This window comes from Salmo salar, chromosome ssa07, assembly GCF_905237065.1.
Source record: "Salmo salar chromosome ssa07, Ssal_v3.1, whole genome shotgun sequence".
NCBI lineage: Eukaryota > Metazoa > Chordata > Actinopteri > Salmoniformes > Salmonidae > Salmo > Salmo salar.
In genome coordinates, this window is record NC_059448.1 from 11,891,362 (window position 1) to 11,910,852 (window position 19,491).

The window sequence follows — 19,491 nt, forward strand, 5'->3', positions numbered from 1 at the left end:
CCTTCGTGTCTTAAAGCAATGATGGACTGTCATTTCTCTTTGCTTATTTGAACTGTTCTCGCCATAATATGGACTTGGTCTTTTATCAAATAAGGCTATCTTCTGTATAACACCCCTACCTTGTCACAACACAACTGATTGGCTCAAACACATTAAGAAGGAAAGAAATTCCACAAATTAACTTTTAACAAGGCACACCTGTTAATTTAAATGCATTCCAGGTGACTACCACATGAAGGTGGTTGAGAGAATGCCAAGCGTGTGCAAAGCTGTCATCAAGGCAAAGGGTGGCTACTTTGAAGAATCTCAAACATAAAATAGATTTTGATTTGTTTAACACCTTTTTGGTTACTACATGACTCAATATGTGTTATTTCATAGTTTTGATGTCTTCACTATTATTCTACAATGTAGAAAATAGTACAAATTAAGAAAAACCCTTGAATGAATAGATGAGTCCAAACTTTTGACTGGTACTGTAAGTACGCACACCCCTTACTCAGTACTTTTGTTGAAGCACCTTCGGCAGCGATTACAGCCGATTCTTCTTGGTTATGACTCCTCAAGCTTGGTACACCTATATTTGTGGAGTTTCTCCCATTCTTCTCTGCAGATCCTCTCAAGCTCTATCAGGTTGGATGGTGAGCATCACTCCACAGCTATTTTCAGGTCTCTATAGAGATATTCGATCAGGTTCGAGTCTGGGCTCTTGCTGGGCCACTCAAGGACATTCAGAGACTTGTCCAGAAGCCACTCCTGCGCTGTCTTGGCTGTGTGCTTAGGGTCGTTGTCCTGTTGGAAGGTGAACCTTAGTCTGAGGTCCTGAGCACTCTGGAGCAAGTTCCATCAAGGATCTCTGTACTTTGCTTCGTTCATCTTTCACTCGACCCTGACTAATCTCCCAGTCCCTGCCACTGAAAAACATCCCCACAGCATGATGCTGCCACCACCATGCTTCACTGTAGGGATGGTGACACTTTTCCTCCAGACGAGACGCTTGGCATTCAGGCCAAAGAGTTCAATCTTGGTTTCATCAGACCAGATAATCTCGTTTCTCATGGTCTGAGAGTCCTTTAGCTGCCTTTGGTAAACTCCAATTGGGCTGTGATGTGCCATCTTCCATTTAAGAATGATAGAAGTCACTGTGTTCTTGGGGACCTTCAATGCTGCCAAATGTTTTTGTTTTGGTACCCTTCCCCAGATCTGTGCCTCGACACAATCCTGTCTCGGAGCTCTACACACAATTCCTTTGACCTCATGACTTGGTTTTTGCTCTGACATGCACTGTCAACTGTGGGATCTTATATAGACAGGTGTGTGCCTTTCCAAATCATGTCCAATCAATTGAATTTACCACAGGTGGACTCCAATAAAGTTGTAGAAACATCTCAAGGATGATCAATGGAAACAGGATGCACCTGAGCTCAATTTTGAGTCTGATAGCAAAGGGTCTAAATAATAATGTAAATAAGGCATTTCTGTTTTTTATTGTTAATAAATTTGCAAAAATGTTCACTTTGTCATTAACGGGTATTGTGTGTAGATGTTTTATTTAATCCATTTTAGAATAAGGCTGTAACGTTAAAAAAAAAGTCAAGGGGTCTGAATTCTTCTGAATGCACTGTATGTGATGTAAAGGTTGTGATGTCATAGGTCAGAGAGAGAGCGATGGTGTGTGAGGTGGTCTTACGAGCCAGGGGTGTGGGATCTCAGGGAGTGGCATCTGAGGGGGTGCCGGAAGGCTGCTGTGGACCTCTGACTTGAACGAGGGCTCTGAGAGAGGAAGAGAGAGAGATCAAATTAGTATCAACAAACATAAAATGCAATGGCATGGATTAGGTATGATGATAATGGTAATGAGGTAGAGTGTGTGGAATGAGGGTATGAAAAGGCTGTTGGTCTGGGTTGAGGACTGACGCTGAGTAACAGTTGTATGACGGTGAAGGTTGTGGTCTTTAATGTTGAGGATTGTGCGGAAGATGTAGGAGATGTGAGAGTGGAGTGAGATTGTGTAAAGGTTGATTGCAAGATAATGTTACAGTCACTTTATCCCTACCTACAGTATATGTACATACTGTGTGTACCTCAACTACCTCGTACCACTGCACATTGACTCAGTACTAGTATGTCTTATATATATAGCCAAATTATCGTTACTAATTGTGGATTTATTCCTGGTGTTATTATTATTATTTTACTATTATTTTTCTTCTCTCTGCACTGTTGGGAACGGCCCTGTAAGTAAGCATCTCACTGTCAGCCTGTCGTTAACGAAGCATGTGACAGATACCACTGTATTTGATAATAGCGGCGGTTGTAACCTTTAGCGGTGAGGACCCTGTGAAGGATGTTGGAGACGAGCATCTTCTTCTCCCTGACCCCAGCGCTCAGATACTCCCTGTCCAGCAGGTCCAGGAACAGACGCAGCTCACACACCAATTCCTCCATGGCTTCAAAGGGACAAAAAAACACACGGTGTTTGAATGTTAGACATCATCAGGGTTGATGGCAATGTCTTAGTTATGGATAAGCACTCAGTTATGTGTATGAATGACATCATTGATTTCAACAATGCTAGCAACACAGTTTCAACAGCCTCCTGTCTGAGGAAACAGAGGAACACCTCAGTTGTTCTGCAGAAACCTTCTGTAAGACCTTCACAGTGTTAGATACAGATGGAAAGGTAAACCCAGGCTGGTACTGGTACAACACCTGAGGATTCTCTCTCCCTGCTATCAACGCTGATTTACAGCTCTGGAAAAATACACCTTCACTCCTCTTCATACAGCAAAACAATAGGCACAGCCCATATAAATGCATAGCTGAAGGTTTAGGTGAGTGTGTGTGTGTGTGTGTGTGTGTGTGTGTGTGTGTGTGTGTGTGTGTGTGTGTGTGTGTGTGTGTGTGTGTGTGTGTGTGTGTATCTCTCACTGGGAGTGAAAAAAGGGTATGGTTCTCTCAGGACATGTTATGGATCGCTTCACATTGAGTTTGTAGGGGTGATATGAGGGTGTTATGAGCTGCACATCAATACAGAACCAGGCTGTAGATAAAGAACACCCCTCTACCTTTCCATAGTTCAGCCCTTTGAGTTCCAGTCGAGCCTGTCCTAGACATGAGATTATGTAATTGCTGGTGACATCATATGAAGACTAAAGAGAGGAGGTTGGCAGGTCCAGTCTCCGCTGTTGACATGACCTTACAAGTTGTAGTTGGTTAGCTCATCATATAATCATAGGTCCTATCTGTGGTTAGTTCTGCAGAGAATTCACCAGAACCCCACGAAGACATGAAACACAAGCACTCAGACACACGGACACACGGACACACACACATACTCCTGATGGAACTATCTCTATCGTCTATCCCCTGCAACGTCAGAATTCCTCACAGACCATGCTGGTGTGTTGTGGATGATTCCATTAAATCAGTTTAGTTAAGGAACAATAGTGGTGTTAGGGAAGTATATTTTGATACACCTACACTATATATACATACATACATACATACATACATACATACATACATACATACATACATACATACATACATACATACATACATACATACATACATACATACATACATACATACATACATACATACATACAACAGTATGTGGACACCGCTTCAAATGTATGCCCCCGTGCATAAAGCGAGGTCCATACAGACATGGTTTGTCGAGATCGGTGTGGAAGAACTTGACTGGCCTGCACAGAGAACTGACTGCAACCCCATCAAACACTTTTGGGATGAATTGGAATGCGCCAGGCCTAATCGCCCAACATCAGTGCCCAACCTCACTAATGCTCTTGTGGCTGAATGGAAGCAAGTCCCCGCAGCAATGTTCCAACATCTAGTGGAAAGTCTTCCGAGAAGAGTGGAGGCTGTTATAGCAGCAAAGGGGATCAATTCCATATTAATGCCCATGATTTTTGAATGAGATCTTCAATGAGCAGGTGTCCACATACTTTTGGTCATGTAGTGTATTATCGAGTTATGCATTATGTCATTAGGTCCAGGACGATACCAATATCGCAATATTTTTCCCATAACAAAAATAAAAACACGCAGACCAACCTGCTGTATGACTAATATTGTGTGTTATATCTTAGAAAATACATGTGACTCCAGATGACAACATAATGATGTTTGTTTCCAACATCAGGACTGTTTTCCTAAAGTTACATCTGCTTTGTGTTTTGTTTCCATGCCACAAAACCAACGAGTATTTGCAATACTGGCATCGTCCCGGCCCTGTATGTCATAGTAAATTATAACGCAACTATAGGCGTCCCATCTTAATGTGAAACCTGACGGACAGCCAATGAAACGCTTTGGAATGTTCTTAGCACAACAGCACATAATGTTTTGGGCATAGTCTCAATTCACAAAAGTACAGTACGCATTGTTTTTGCCAGACACCTGCAATGATATAATATCTAGTCGGCCCTGTAAAAGCCTGAAGGACCACCTTGACTTCAATGAATGATAGTGATGTATAGTTTGAGGAGGATGGCCCAAACTTTTGATCAGTTGTCTGGCATGGAGACTGGTGCATACCGTTGTCTGGGATGGAGATTGGTGCATACCGTTGTCTGGTATGGAGATTGGTGCATACCGTTGTCTGGTATGGAGACTGGTGCATACCGTTGTCTGGGATGGAGATTGGTGCATACCGTTGTCTGGTATGGAGACTGGTGCATACCGTTGTCTGGCATGGAGATTGGTGCATACCGTTGTCTGGGATGGAGATTGGTGCATACCGTTGTCTGGTATGGAGACTGGTGCATACCGTTGTCTGGGATGGAGATTGGTGCATACCGTTGTCTGGTATGGAGATTGGTGCATACCGTTGTCTGGCATGGAGATTGGTGCATACCGTTGTCTGGTATGGAGATTGGTGCATACCGTTGTCTGGCATGGAGATTGGTACATACCGTTGTCTGGCATGGAGATTGGTGCATACCGTTGTCTGGGATGGAGATTGGTGCATACCGTTGTCTGGCATGGAGACTGGTGCATACCGTTGTCTGGCATGGAGACTGGTGCATACCGTTGTCTGGGATGGAGATTGGTGCATACCGTTGTCTGGTATGGAGACTGGTGCATACCGTTGTCTGGGATGGAGATTGGTGCATACCGTTGTCTGGTATGGAGATTGGTGCATACCGTTGTCTGGCATGGAGATTGGTGCATACCGTTGTCTGGTATGGAGATTGGTGCATACCGTTGTCTGGCATGGAGATTGGTACATACCGTTGTCTGGCATGGAGATTGGTGCATACTGTTGTCTGGCATGGAGATTGGTGCATACCGTTGTCTGGCATGGAGATTGGTGCATACCGTTGTCTGGCATGGAGATTGGTGCATACCGTTGTCTGGCATGGAGATTGGTGCATACCGTTGTCTGGCATGGAGATTGGTGCATACAGTTGTCTGGGATGGAGAATGGTGCATACCGTTGTCTGACATGGAGATTGGTGCATACCGTTGTCTGACATGGAGATTGGTGCATACCGTTGTCTGGGAGAGACATTTGATTTGATTTGACATTTATGAGGTTAAAACACACGCTCATATTTCACTCTGAGCCACGGACAAGACTAGGAGTCTCTCCCTCTCTCGATACAAACAGCAACTTTCACACATTCCTGTTTTAATCGTATTATCCTATGAGAGAGGTGGAGGCCAGGAGGGAGAGAGGTGGAGGCCAGGGGGGAGAGAGAGGGATATAGAGGGGGGGAGACAAAGACAGACAGAGAGAGAGAAAAAAGAGAGAAGGAGAGAGAGCCATAGGGCATAGCCTAGGACTAAACAAGCACCTCAATATCAGGCTAAAATAGTCGTTGGTTACTTTCTGCCCCTTAGAAACAGATTTTTGATCAGTTTTCCAAACCCAAGACCAACACTTAGTCATGCTGAACAACGTCATTACAGCAGTCTTGGACCAGTTGTGTAAATGGCAACAACAACAAAAAAGTGCATGACAGCATACATGGGTTCCAGCCTTTCTTACTGTACACGTGTTGCAGCCAGGAGTCTTCAGAGTTTTATGTCCAATTTCACAGTGTATTGTATTGTGAGCTCATGCCTTTGGATAGAGAAAGACTGAATGGTTTAGCCGACTTCCAACAGGGGTGGTCAAAACGCGTGTTGGGGGAGCAACAATATGCATTAAAATCCCAGATGGCTTAAGGGAATTAGAAGTAGGTGGTGTGGAGCGAAGAGGACCACCCTCAAACAATCCTTTAGGGCTATGAACTAAAACAGTAAACCACGCAAACAAACCACCCACTCACTCACTCTCCCTCCCTCGCCCCCCCCCCTCTCTCAATCCCTCGCTCCCCCTCTCTCTCTCCCCCTCCCCCCTCTCCCTCCCTCACTCGCCCCCCCTCTCTCTCTTTCTCCCCCTCTCTCGCCAACACTCAGCACTCTACACTAACAAAACTCCCCATGTCAACAAGGGTGATGCCAAAAGATAGCTTCTGGCTGGGCCTTCCAAAAACACTAAACCCCCTCTTGAGTCAAGATGTGGACACACCTAGAACCTACAGGAGAATGTCTCAGCTAGGGGGGCAGTCAGTCATGTTTCTTGGACCAAGCAAGAGAGGTAAAGGTTTGTGAGGAAGATCACGGGGGCCAGAGGGTTTACATGTTAGGTTCTAGGTGAACATGTTAGGTTCCAGGTGAACATGTTAGGTTTCAGGTGAACATGTTAGGTTCTAGGTGAACATGTTAGGTTCTAGGTGAACATGTTAGGTTCCAGGTGAACATGTTAGGTTCCAGGTGAACATGTTAGGTTTCAGGTGAACATGTTAGGTTCTAGGTGAACATGTTAGGTTCTAGGTGAACATGTTATGTTCCAGGTGAACATGTTATGTTCCAGGTGAACATGTTATGTTCCAGGTGAACATGTTAGGTTCTAGGTGAACATGTTAGGTTCCAGGTGAACATGTTATGTTCCAGGTGAACATGTTATGTTCTAGGTGAACATGTTAGGTTCTAGGTGAACATGTTTGGGTCTAGGTGAACATGTTAGGGTCTAGGTGAACATGTTAGGTTCCAGGTGAACATGTTAGGTTCTAGGTGAACATGTTAGGTCCAGGTGAACATGTTAGGTTCCAGGTGAACATGTTAGGTTCCAGGTGAACATGTTAGGTTCTAGGTGAACATGTTAGGTTCCAGGTAAACATGTTAGGTTCTAGGTGAACATGTTAGGTCCAGGTGAACATGTTAGGTTCTAGGTGAACATGTTAGGTTCTAGGTGAACATGTTAGGTTCTAGGTGAACATGTTAGGTTCCAGGTGAATATGTTAGGGTCTAGGTGAACATGTTAGGTTCTAGGTGAACATGTTAGGTTCTAGGTGAACATGTTAGGTTCTAGGTGAACATGTTAGGGTCTAGGTGAACATGTTAGGTTCCAGGTGAACATGTTAGGGTCTAGGTGAACATGTTAGGTTCTAGGTGAACATGTTAGGTTCTAGGTGAACATGTTAGGTTCCAGGTGAACATGTTAGGTTCCAGGTGTACATGTTAGGTTCTAGGTGAACATGTTATGTTCCAGGTGAACATGTTAGGGTCTAGGTGAACATGTTATCTTCTAGGTGAACATGTTAGGTTCTAGGTGAACATGTTAGTTTCTAGGTGAACATGTTAGGTTCCAGGTGAACATGTTAGGTTCTAGGTGAACCTGTTAGGTTCTAGGTGAACATGTTAGGTTCCAGGTGAACCTGTTAGGTTCCAGGTGAACCTGTTAGGTTCTAGGTGAACATGTTAGGTTCTAGGTGAACATGTTAGGTTCTAGGTGAACATGTTAGGTTCTAGGTGAACATGTTAGGTCCAGGTGAACATGTTAGGTTCTAGGTGAACATGTTAGGTCCAGGTGAACATGTTAGGTTCTAGGTGAACATGTTAGGTCCAGGTGAACATGTTAGGTTCTAGGTGAACATGTTAGGTCCAGGTGAACATGTTATCTTCTAGGTGAACATGTTAGGTTCTAGGTGAACATGTTAGGTTCTAGGTGAACATGTTAGGTTATAGGTGAACATGTTAGGTTCTAAGTGAACATGTTAGGTCCAGGTGAACATGTTTTCGGACAAGGTCTTGTTTGGGCCTAGATCTATAGTTGAACTTGAGACCGTCTGCTTTCACTGACATAAATATCAGTCTTCTTTTTCAAGACTGAGTGTATACACCCGCCCACCATACTTTCTTTAGTGTGTGTGTGTGTCTGTCTATCCGTTGTTTGTGTGATGTCTGACAGGTCCTTAAACACTGCTCTACCTTCTCCTGTGACTTTGATGATAGGCCCTAGGCGGTGTGGGTGTGTTTAAGAGCTGGTCCTGACTTGAAAGGCTGTCACGTCCCCAGACTAAACAAAACAGACGTGTGTGCTACAGACAGACACCATTTATAAATAAGAGAGACAGAGACTGATAAATGAACAAATACACACCCACAAACTCAGGGCAAGAAAATAACTTTAGAGACCGCATTTCCCATAACAACTGTCACTACTTTATTAAGACACACTAAGTGCTAGGCAACCTAACCTACAGATGTAGGATCTTCATTTGACCACCATGTTGTTTCAGGATATGTCCTGCACATCAGGAAATGCAAACTTGTAGTATTCAAGGTTTAAAAATGTCCATTCATTATAATCCACACAATAATTCACATTTTCTGTTACTACAGGATTATTTTCCTATTGTGAGAAAGTGGTCAAATTAAGATCCTACATATGTATGCACAACTCAACGAACCCCTCAAAGCACAGGAAGAACTGTGGGTGTATTTAGACAAATTAGAGAGAGCGCCATCATCATCCATCCTATGACCAGTCGCTAATGGGTACTACAACTACTAATCTTAACCATATATCATGTAGGTTAGATCATAAAGGTTATGTCATCTGACAAATCTGTTTGAGAAACCTCAGCCAAGCTTCTGAGGGAGCACTGGCGTTCTTGGCTCATTTCAAAGTACCAAGCAGTAGTCTGCTGCTCCACTTTGATGTTCGGTGATGGATTCCGCCCAGACTCCATGTGTTGACTGAGCTAATGGGCATGAGATACTCCAGACCTGGACCAATGACAGGCTGTTTATATGTGCACTGCACCTATGAACCACTAAGCATAGTTTGTGTGCAGTGCAGGTATGCTTGAGTTCACTATTCCATAGAAAGTCAATCTCAATTGGCTAATGCAGTATATAAAGTGTAATTGTGGGATATAGGGTACAACCACATAATATGTTGCTTTGTGGGAAGAATGTTGCACATGGACGGTGGTGACGTTAATTGGGGTGGTTTATGGTCTGGCATCGTCATGGTTACCCCCCTCGCGCCAGTCGCCACCACACAACAGGGCATCGCTCAACGCTGGCTCCTTATTCTAAACTCCAACACACACAGACACTAGAGCCTGGCTCTTCCAGACGACCCTCCTACTGTGCCCCCCTCCCTTCTCCTTCTGCCCTGGGCCCTGTTTCCCAAAAGCATCTTTAAGGCTAAGTTCATCGTTAGAACCTTCATAGGAGCATCGTTAAATCTCCAAGCTGCTTCCCTAACCATCATTTTTTAACGTTGCACTTGAAAACGCTCGTAATATATCCCCTGCCTCAGGCCACTCTAGAACAGCTAAGTGCGTCGTTAGATGCTTTTTTACCCTCCCGCCTCACTTTATACACAGAAGATCCCTGCTAAACAGAATCACATGGTTTATCCGTCTCTCTGTTATCGCTGATCAATTCAAAACAAAGTTGCCAGTGTCTTTGCAATTGATACAAACACGCAACGTAGGCTATAAAAATATGCTTGAAATGAAAACCGAGAAGACTGCATTCAAATATAAACGGTAGGCCTGTTTCAATCAAATCATATTGAAATAAATGTGACGTTCCATCAATTGAGTTCTATTTTCCTACTTGTTTTTATTTATTTTTATTTCACCTTTATTTAACCAGGTAGGCCAGTTGAGAACAAGTTCTCATTTGCAACTGCGACCTGGCCAAGATAAAGCAAAGCAGTTCGACACAAACAACAACACAGAGTTACACATGGGATAAACAAACAAACAGTCAATAACACAATAGAAATGTCTATATACAGTGTGTGCAAATGAAGTAAGATTAGGGAGGTAAGGCAATAAATAGGCAATAGTGGCAAAATAATTACAATATAGCAATTAAACACTGGAGTGATAGATGTGCAGAAGATCAATGTGCAAGTAGAGATACTGGGGTGCAAAATAAATAAATAACAATATGGGGATGAGGTAGTTGGGTGGGCTATTTAGAGATGGGCTGTGTACAGGTGCAATGATCGGTTAGCTGCTCTGACAGCTGGTGCTTAAAGTTAGTGAGGGAGATATGAGTCTCCAGCTTCAGTGATTTTTGCAATTCGTTCCAGTCATTGGCAGCAGAGAACTGGAAGGAAAGGCAGCCAAAGGAAGAGTTGGCTTTGGGGATGACCAGTGAAATATACCTGCTGGAGCGTGTGCTACGGGTGGGTGTTATCGTGACCAGTGAGCTGAGATAAGGTGGGGCTTTACCTAGCAAAGACTTATAGATGACCTGGAGCCAGTGGGTTTGGCGACGAATATGAAGCGAGGGGCAGCCAACGAGAGCATACAGGTCGCAGTGGTGGGTAGTATATGGGGCTTTGGTGACAAAATGGATGGCACTGTGATAGACTGCATCCAATTTGCTGAGTAGAGTGTTGGAGGCTATTTTGTAAATGACATCGCCGAAGTCAAGGATCGGTAGGATGGTCAGTTTTACGAGGGTATGTTTGGCGGCGTGAGTGAAGGATGCTTTGTTGCGAAATCAGAAGCCGATTCTAGATTTAATTTTGGATTGGAGATGCTTAATGTGAGTCTGGAAGGAGAGTTTACAGTCTAACCAGACACCTAGGTATTTGTAGTTGTAGTTGTCCACATATTCTAAGTCAGAACCGTCCAGAGTAGTGATGCTGGACAGGCGGGCAGGTGCGGGCAGTGATCGGTTGTAGAGCATGCATTTAGTTTTATTTGCATTTAAGAGCAGTTGGAGGTCAAGGAAGGAGAGTATCCTCACATGGTCTCTCATATCATTGCTATGCAGACGCTTACACACAATTAATCTTCTCCTTTCCCCCTTCTGACAACCAGGTGGCGAATCGCATCTCCTGCATGTCTGGCAGACATATCAGTGTGGATGACGGATCACCACCTCAAGCTGAACCTCGGCAAGACGGAGCTGCTCTTCCTCCCGGGGAAGGACTGCCCGTTCCATGATCTCGCCATCACGGTTGACAACTCCCTTGTGTCCTCCTCCCAGAGTGCTAAGAGCCTTGGCGTGACCCTGGACAACACCCTGTCGTTCTCCACCAACATCAAGGCGGTGACCCGATCCTGTAGGTTCATGCTCTACAACATTCGCAGAGTACGACCCTGCCTCACACAGGAAGCGGCGCAGGTCCCTAATCCAGGCACTTGTCATCTCCCCGTCTGGATTACTGCAACTCGCTGTTGGCTGGGCTCCCCTGCCTGTGCCATTAAACCCCTACAACTCATCCAGAACGCCGCAGCCCGTCTGGTGTTCAACCTTCCCAAGGTTAGTTAACACAGTGTCCAAAGAAGGGCCAGAAGTATACAGAATGGTGTCGTCTGTGTAGAGGTGGATCAGAGAATCACCAGCAGCAAGAGCGACATCATTGATGTATACAGAGAAAAGAGTCGGCCCGAGGATTGAACCCTGTGGCACCCCCATAGAGACTGCCAGAGGTCCGGACAACAGGCCCTCCGATTTGACACACTGAACTCTGTCTGAGAAGTAGTTAGTGAACCAGGCGAGGCAGTCATTTGAGAAACCAAAGGCTGTTGAGTCTGCCGATAAGAATGCGGTGATTGACAGAGTCGAAAGCCTTGGCCAGGTCGATGAATACAGCTGCACAGTATTGTATTTTATTGATGGTGGTTATGATATCGTTTAGGACCTTGAGCGTGGCTGAGGTGCACCCACCCATTGTTGGCTAGTGTCTGTAATTAGTCTCAATATATTTCATGATGTGTCGCCTAACATGCCCAATGATGTGCCAAGTCTGTAATATTGTGCATTTGTATTGGGTAAGTATTACAATAAGCCACCTCCATATTTGCAGCCATAGGTGTTAATATCTCTCTAGGAGCTGATCCGTGGTCAGTACTGTGAAATAATACTAATGTTAAGGAAAGATTTGAATGGAGAAACTGATCTGAGAGCAGTGCTCCCCATCTTTCCATCCTACCAGTATCGACACATGCTCTAACAACGCACTTAGCGACCATTCTCTGCCTTGTGTTTTGGGAAACACATGTTACATCTTCGGCCGTTGTAGGAAAGATGCATTGTTAAAACACTCGTAAACCTAAATTCCATCGCTATCGGGAAACCGGGCCCTAGTCTGTTTGGATTGGGTTGGCACTTCCCTTCCTCTCTCCCTCCCTCCTTCCAGGCTCCTTTCCTCTCTCCCTTCCTCCCTCGGTCTGGGTAAACTGAGTGCCTTACTCCTGGGTCTGAGTCGGCACATTTCCTCCAGGCAGTCCACACCCACGCTTAGAGAGAGGAAGCCCGATCTCGCGGTGTCCAGAGTGGGGAAACACGCCACCTCCCTTGTGCCTCTGGAACTCCCTCCCTCTCTCTCTGGGGTCCCTGTTTGACCCAGAAGAGTTAACCTGGGGACTATTTCCGTAGATTGCAACATTCCACAGCAATCAGATTTAAATGGGATGTGTAGAACAAACATGACTCTCGTGACAGCTCATTGCATCATATTTATACATGAATAAGCCCCTATACTCTGAAGACCAAATTCAGGCCTGCTGGCCACAAACACCACAATCACAAGGCTCAACATCATATCAAACCATGGTCATAAAAACGCAATTAACGTTTAATAAACCACTCGTGCTTTAGAATCCTTTCCGCTGAGAAGCATACACATGTACTGTAGGATGAGAAGAACAGTGGAGGCGTTAGTTTATGATGAGAGCGTTCTCTATCGTGGTCTGTAATTACCAGGGCTCTGTCTGTGTTCCACTGGGCATGACAAGGGAACATCACCGTGGTTTATATCATCTCATCAGTGCCAAACCCATAGAGAATGATAGAGACCTCTAGTGGCCAAAAGGCCATTTAAGCATGGGCAGCGCCATTGAGGGCTTCCACCATTTTAAAGTAGTCAAATAAGTCAACTGGGTGGGCATTCCTATGAGTTGTATCCTCAATGGCGCTGCCCATACTGTCACAGACGCTATAATAGCGCAGATATAAAGATGAGTCCTCTATCTATCTCTATGGCCAAACCACAAACATCTGAGTCAGACTGATCTACTGCTCAAAACCTCATCTGAGAGACGGGAAGTTGGATTCTGTAGTTCAGAGAGAGACAGGGAACAGAAAGAGGGGAGAGAGAGGAAAGTAAGGGAGCGAGACAGAAAGAGACAGGAAGAAAGAGACAGAAAGAGAGAGTGAAACTCCTCCAGTATGTGTAAGAGGATAATTACAAAGCACTCAATGTGAAACCATACCACGAAGTGGGGGATGGAGTGAGGAAAGGAGAAGAGGATGGTGGTTAGAGGCTCTGGATTTCAGTTGGACTCATCTTTCTTGGAGGAATGGAAGGATGGAGGAGACTTGGTGGTGCAGGGAGGATGGTATTCCATCCTGGACTGTTGTAATGTCACCAGCCAATTGCATTCAACCAATAAATAAAGAAAGCCAAAGAGGATAGGAGGCAGATGAGATGAGCATTCTGGTTCCCATCTCATACTTAACGTTTGTGGTAAAAATAGAGCCATCCATGTATTGGCCCAATGCCAAGTTATCTACTGCGAAGTTCAAATTCAAGCCACTTGCCTTTTGATTGACATCTCCTAACCAGACGGTCTTTGACGTGTTTATTGCCCATTAGACTCCACCCAAACACGGACCACAACCACCCTTTCTTCTTCCATCACTTCCATTTTCAGCCATGTCATTGTTTCTATTCCAAAAGCCACCCTTGTGCCCCTCCCTAAATCCACGACCCCACAATTGGCTGAGACAGACCCCACCCTAACCCTGTAAGGCTAGCGGTAGTTCCATCCTTAATCTTAAATCTTTGCCCCAGACAGACAAGCTAACAGGCTCATCCTTTTATGTAGGCTGTTAAGCCTATTACTTCAGGCTACGGGCTAATGAGAAATGATCAACAACACTTGTAGCTGTTATTGCAAAACCAATGTTACATCAAGTCAAAGGGCCTTGGATTTGTATTGGATAAGGGCACAGTTACACTATATGATGGCCACACCATATGACAGTCATACTGAATGACAGTTATACTGTATGACACAAGTCTCATATAAATCTGAATCAATGGCGGTCAGTCACATAATGGCTCTTCATCACATTGGTTTTCCAATGTGCATAAGGTAAGGCTATTAACGGGGGTGGGCCAAGGGTCTCCAATTAGTGTTGGAATTAAACTCTCTGTTACTGAATGCAAGTTCAATGATTGACTTCGGTGAGGGATTATAAAAAATAAATTCATCTCTCTTCTCCTCTTCGTTGGATCGGGATTTCCTGCTGTTGAAAGGTGGTCCTGATGGATTTTCTGACACGTGAAAACCTTTAAAAATCCATTATCATTGGGGTGCTGGGTGGGGTATCCCTTTCCCCTAAATGGGCTAACCAACGAAGGGGGCTAAATCACTGACACCATGCCCACATCACAGGCACCCAACGCGGTGCCAATTAATACCACATCTTCTGAGGGTTTCCGACCGAGGGGAAAACTACATTAATAAACAGCAATAAACACATTAACACTCCATTCGTATTGCTCTCAAATGGCACCTCGTAAGGGTTTAGAAACAGGGACTTGCTGAAAGAAATGGATTTATTTCTAAGTGCCAAGCTAGTTGCCTGCTGCTAGTACCCCCACTGGTGGGTAGGCTGATCGCAATACAAAACCTAAAAACACCCTCCAGCCAAAACACACTTTTCACATTCTCATGTGGCGTGGATTTGACATTACAGCATTACTACACAATAGTTGTCTGTCGGGACGCCACCAAATGTGAAGCCGGAATATGTCGCAGAGCTACCTGGTACCGCGCAGCTGCCAACCCAAGTAGCTGGAAGAGGCTAACACTGGAGACAGGTTGTGTTATTGTAAGGATACAGTCTCCTGCAGAGAAACAAGAGATATGGAGCCACTTGGTGTTGTCAAACCACGACTATGTTATTGACCTCAGGGAAAATCTTAAATTACCTCTTGGTTGACCTTAAGTATGTGGTCCTATGTAACACATGATTTATAACACCATGGTAACATTTGAGTAGCACCCCGCAATAATGTGTGTAAAGTAACATGATAGAACAATAGCTTCATTAGTGTAAAGCCTAATATGACGCCAACATTGATTTAGAAAAAGAGTGGAACATAAACATAAGCATTTCACGGCTGCTATGGAAACTAATGTTGCCCTCATTAACTGGTGGTACACTAGCAAAGGTAATGCCCCCAAATCAATGAGCGCGTAAAACGCATGCCCAATAAGGCACGCCAAGTGCGCTTCCCTGGATATAAGGTGTCACTTCGTCCAGAGTCAGTGGGCGGCAGCTGCGCCCAGCTAGGGCATAATCCAGTGATTATCATGCGGGACTGCCTGGACACCGTAAGGGCTGCTATTCACCAGTGTAGTTGGCTTGAGGGAGGGTAAAGGACGGGGAAGGCTCAGGTTGTAACCAGCTAGGCTACTACAGTCGCAACGCATAATTCCATGGACAACAAAACCATGATCCTTAAGACACTTCCAGGAGCCAGCGGTGGTCAGCAGTCTTTCCAGCCTCCAGCTCGCAGCAACCCCCTATGTGTCTCTCTCTCTGTGTCTCTCTGTCTCAGTTATGAGAGGGAACGTAACTGCACAAAGAACTGTATTCATTAGACGACTTAATTGTAGCAAAGCTGAAATGACATTTTACAATGCAGGATGATAATGATAAACAGTAATGCATTGTTAGTATTAGGATATACATTGTTATAAACCATTCATTGTCGTGACAAGATATAATCAATTCCGCTGCTTTTCACTTCCAGTGAGTGTTGCCTATTGAACTGTTTCATTTTAAAACCAACAGACTATCAAGGGGTGATTGTAAATATATTCTTCAATACATATCAATAATTTCCGCGGCCAGTTGTTGGCGCCACTGAAACAAAGCGCATGATAACGTTAAAATAGACACTCACCCCTGGAGGCGAACAAAATGGGATCGCTCCGCATCGTGGCTTCCCAGCGCATCTATTCCCCAAACAGCAAACGGAATCAGGCGCGTTCCCGGCAGCTGCCGAATATCAATAAAATCCCTCTCCCCACCCGACAGCGGCCAACGACAGACCCTTGTCTGTTTATCCGAGGATAGATTTTCCCCGCGATACCAGCTTTGAATAGCCTTTCTTCACGGTGACCAACCGGTAACGTCTCCGGTCTCGCGTATCCTTTCAAACGTTTCTCCGGCTCTTTTCTCCTCCTCTTCCCTCTTTGCTTCCTTCCTTCCTTCCGTCCTCCTCCCTCTTTCAAAACTCTCGCTAGTCAAACTGCCTGTGCCTGCATGTCGTGCTCGGCTCAGAAACAGAGCGGATCTTGTTTGAATGCTGCTTGCATCTGCAGTTTTGCACCACGGTACTGACAGGCAGCTATAATATAGGGAGCTACTCGTGTCTTATAAGCAAGTGAGCCGAGGGAAGACTGCGCTTTAACATCTGTCCCCTTCACTGTTTTTCTGTATCTCCTTCTCTCTCTTCGCTGTAAAATGAGACCCAACTATTTCTCTCCGCCCAGCACTCTCTGTCTGGAAGTTTGCAGTTAGCTCAGGAAAAAAAATAAAAACACGTACGGCCAGAGAGGACTAGCCCCGCTCTCCCCCTTTTGCTCTGCGACAGATGGGATATTGAACTCGGGCTGGCTCGCCCCTAGGGATGGGGGAAATCGACAGCTTATGGTAATAGTAGGTAATTAAGGACCGGTCGCGTCTGTCCCTGCACCCCGCACACCCCCGCACGTACAGGGGCCGAATCGTGCAGTTTTGTGTCCAGTGTCCGAAGGGGAGAACAAAAGCCAGCCATGACAGATATGAAGGAGACTGCAGCTCAAGTTGCAATACAGGGATACATACATACAGTAGCAGGACATCTACCTCCTCCAACTCAAGACTCACCAGTGTTGAATAGATTAGGTAGGTATGCTATGGAAACGCTGAACTGAAAACCTATACCATGTGCACATTGACACATATGAAACCAAGACATATGTAATTAAGGTTTTTGTGTACTATAACCTAAACACTCGTGGGTGTGTGCCTTGCAACCTAACCTTCACCTCTACTGTATGTTAGTAGAGTGTTGGGTTAGGTCAAATAGCCAGAAAAGGACTACCACACACATTTTGTGTTCGGAGCTGATTACCTTGGACAGGTCTGTCAAAACAATGTGGTCAAATCCACCAGCAAGCTTTTATCTCACGCACATCTCACTTTGCTGGTTCAAGAAACAAGAAAAATGTAAACACAATATAGTAAAACAGCTTCACAGCAAGACAGGTTTACAGCATGACAGGTTTACAGTAGGACATGTTTACAGCAGGACAGGTTTACAGCAAGACAGGTTTACAGCAAGACAGGTTTACAGTAGGACATGTTTACAGCAGGACAGGTTGCAGGTTTACAGCAAGACAGGTGACGGGTTTACAGCAAGACAGGTTTACAGCAGGACAGGTTTACAGCAGGACAGGTTTACAGCAGGACAGGTTTACAGTAGGACATGTTTACAGCAGGACAGGTGGCAGGTTTACAGCAAGACAGGTGACGGTTTTACAGCAAGACAGGTTTACAGCAAGACAGGTTTACAGCAGGACAGGTTTACAGCAGGACAGGTGTCGGGTTTACAGCAAGACAGGTGACAGGTTTACAGTAGGACGGGTTTACAGCAGGATGGCTTTACAGCAGGACGGGTTTACAGCAGGACGGGTTTACAGCAGGATGGGTTTACAGCAGGGCAGGTTGTGAGACCTGTAGTAGATCCAACGTGGCATTCCTTACAGCTAGTGTATGCTGTGTATTATGGTATGTAGTCCCAGATGCCCCTTAAGTGGGTTAATTACTGTACAGGAAACTAGTGGAAGGACGAGTGCTTGTTGAGTTGAGAACAGACTTTAGCTAGTAGGGAAAGGGAAGGGGGGATACATAGTCAGTTGTACAGAGGAGGTGCGGGGGGCTGCCTTAAATTGACATCCACATCTTCGGCACCTGGGAAACAGTGGGTTAAACTGCCTTACTCAGGGGCAGAACGACAGATTTTTACCTTGCCAGCTCGGGGATTCCATCCAGCAATGTTTCGGTTACTGGCCCAACCCTCTAACCACTAGGCTACCTGTAGTAAATAACATGACCAATGGGAGGAGTTCTTGTTGAGTTGAGAGCAGATTTTATTATATAACATGACCAATGCAGTTTATTTTTATTTAACCAGGCAAGTCAGTTAAGAACAAATTCTTATTTACAATGAGAGCCTACCAGGGAACAGTGGGTTAACTGCCTTGTTCAGGGGCAGAACAACAGAGTTTTACCTCGTCAGCTTGGGGATTCGATCCAGCAAACTTTCGGTTACTAGTCCAACGCTCTAACCACTAGTCTACCTGCCGCCCGGCTTCAGAGAGGAAGCTGAGCTGGAGGGTGATGAAAGATGGACCCGTTTACACCAGTTATAGTGTTAAAGATGTGATGCAATGGATGGGCCAAGTGGAGGTGTGTGTGTGTTGTGTTTCTTTGAATGTGTGTTTGAGGCAGAGAGTGTGTACAAGACAGGAGGATATGCTATAGTGTGACCATGCAAGGTGTCAACCTTTAACCTGAATTGAATGCACAACCTGAAGTGTTTCTGCACACACGTACACACACACGTTGTATACTGGTTGTATACTAGTTGTATACTTGCGACGGATTGTATCTCTTGCATCAACTCTTTATTGGCTGATCTGGGCTTTGTGAAAGTCAGTGTTGATGTCAGTGTTTGGCTGCATGACAACGATAACCTAATGGACACACACACACACACACACACACACACACACACACACACACACACACACACACACTTGTAGCCATGAAACTGTTGTCACTGACACCCTGCTGTCTCCACACTGTTACTATTAAAATATAGATATGGGATTTCCCCATATCACAACACTGGGTGTTGCTACACACTGTTACTATTAAAATACAGGATCTCCCCATATCACAACACTGGGTGTGGCTCCATCTCTATATACTTCCCTCAACAGTGCTGGAGAGCACATTGGGGGACATTGAGGGGGGCCCCTTCGTAGAATCAAGATAATCTCTCCTTGGCTTTTCTCCATGGAAAAACCTGTGTGTGTGTACACGTTTCTGTGTATGTGTGTGTGTGTACACGTTTCTGTGTGT

The 19,491-nt window shown here is 45.0% G+C and overlaps 1 protein-coding gene across 4 annotated transcripts in view; it reads right to left on the reverse strand.

Annotated features, from left to right (window-relative positions):
• Positions 1-19,491, reverse strand: part of afap1 (actin filament associated protein 1) — a 144,523-nt gene that overhangs the window by 64,771 nt on the left and 60,261 nt on the right. Inside the window, exons 1-3 of one of the 4 annotated variants that reach the window (XM_014206537.2) lie at positions 16,262-17,079; positions 2,322-2,450; positions 1,691-1,773 (exon numbers count right to left, since the gene is read on the reverse strand). In XM_014206537.2, the coding sequence (XP_014062012.1) occupies positions 1,691-1,773; positions 2,322-2,450; positions 16,262-16,313 (264 nt within the window). In that variant the 5' untranslated portion in view covers positions 16,314-17,079. Of the gene's footprint in view, positions 1-1,690; positions 1,774-2,321; positions 2,451-16,261; positions 17,080-19,491 lie in introns of those variants that run through there. The other 3 variants (XM_014206538.2, XM_014206541.2, XM_014206540.2) reach the window with 3 other exon arrangements.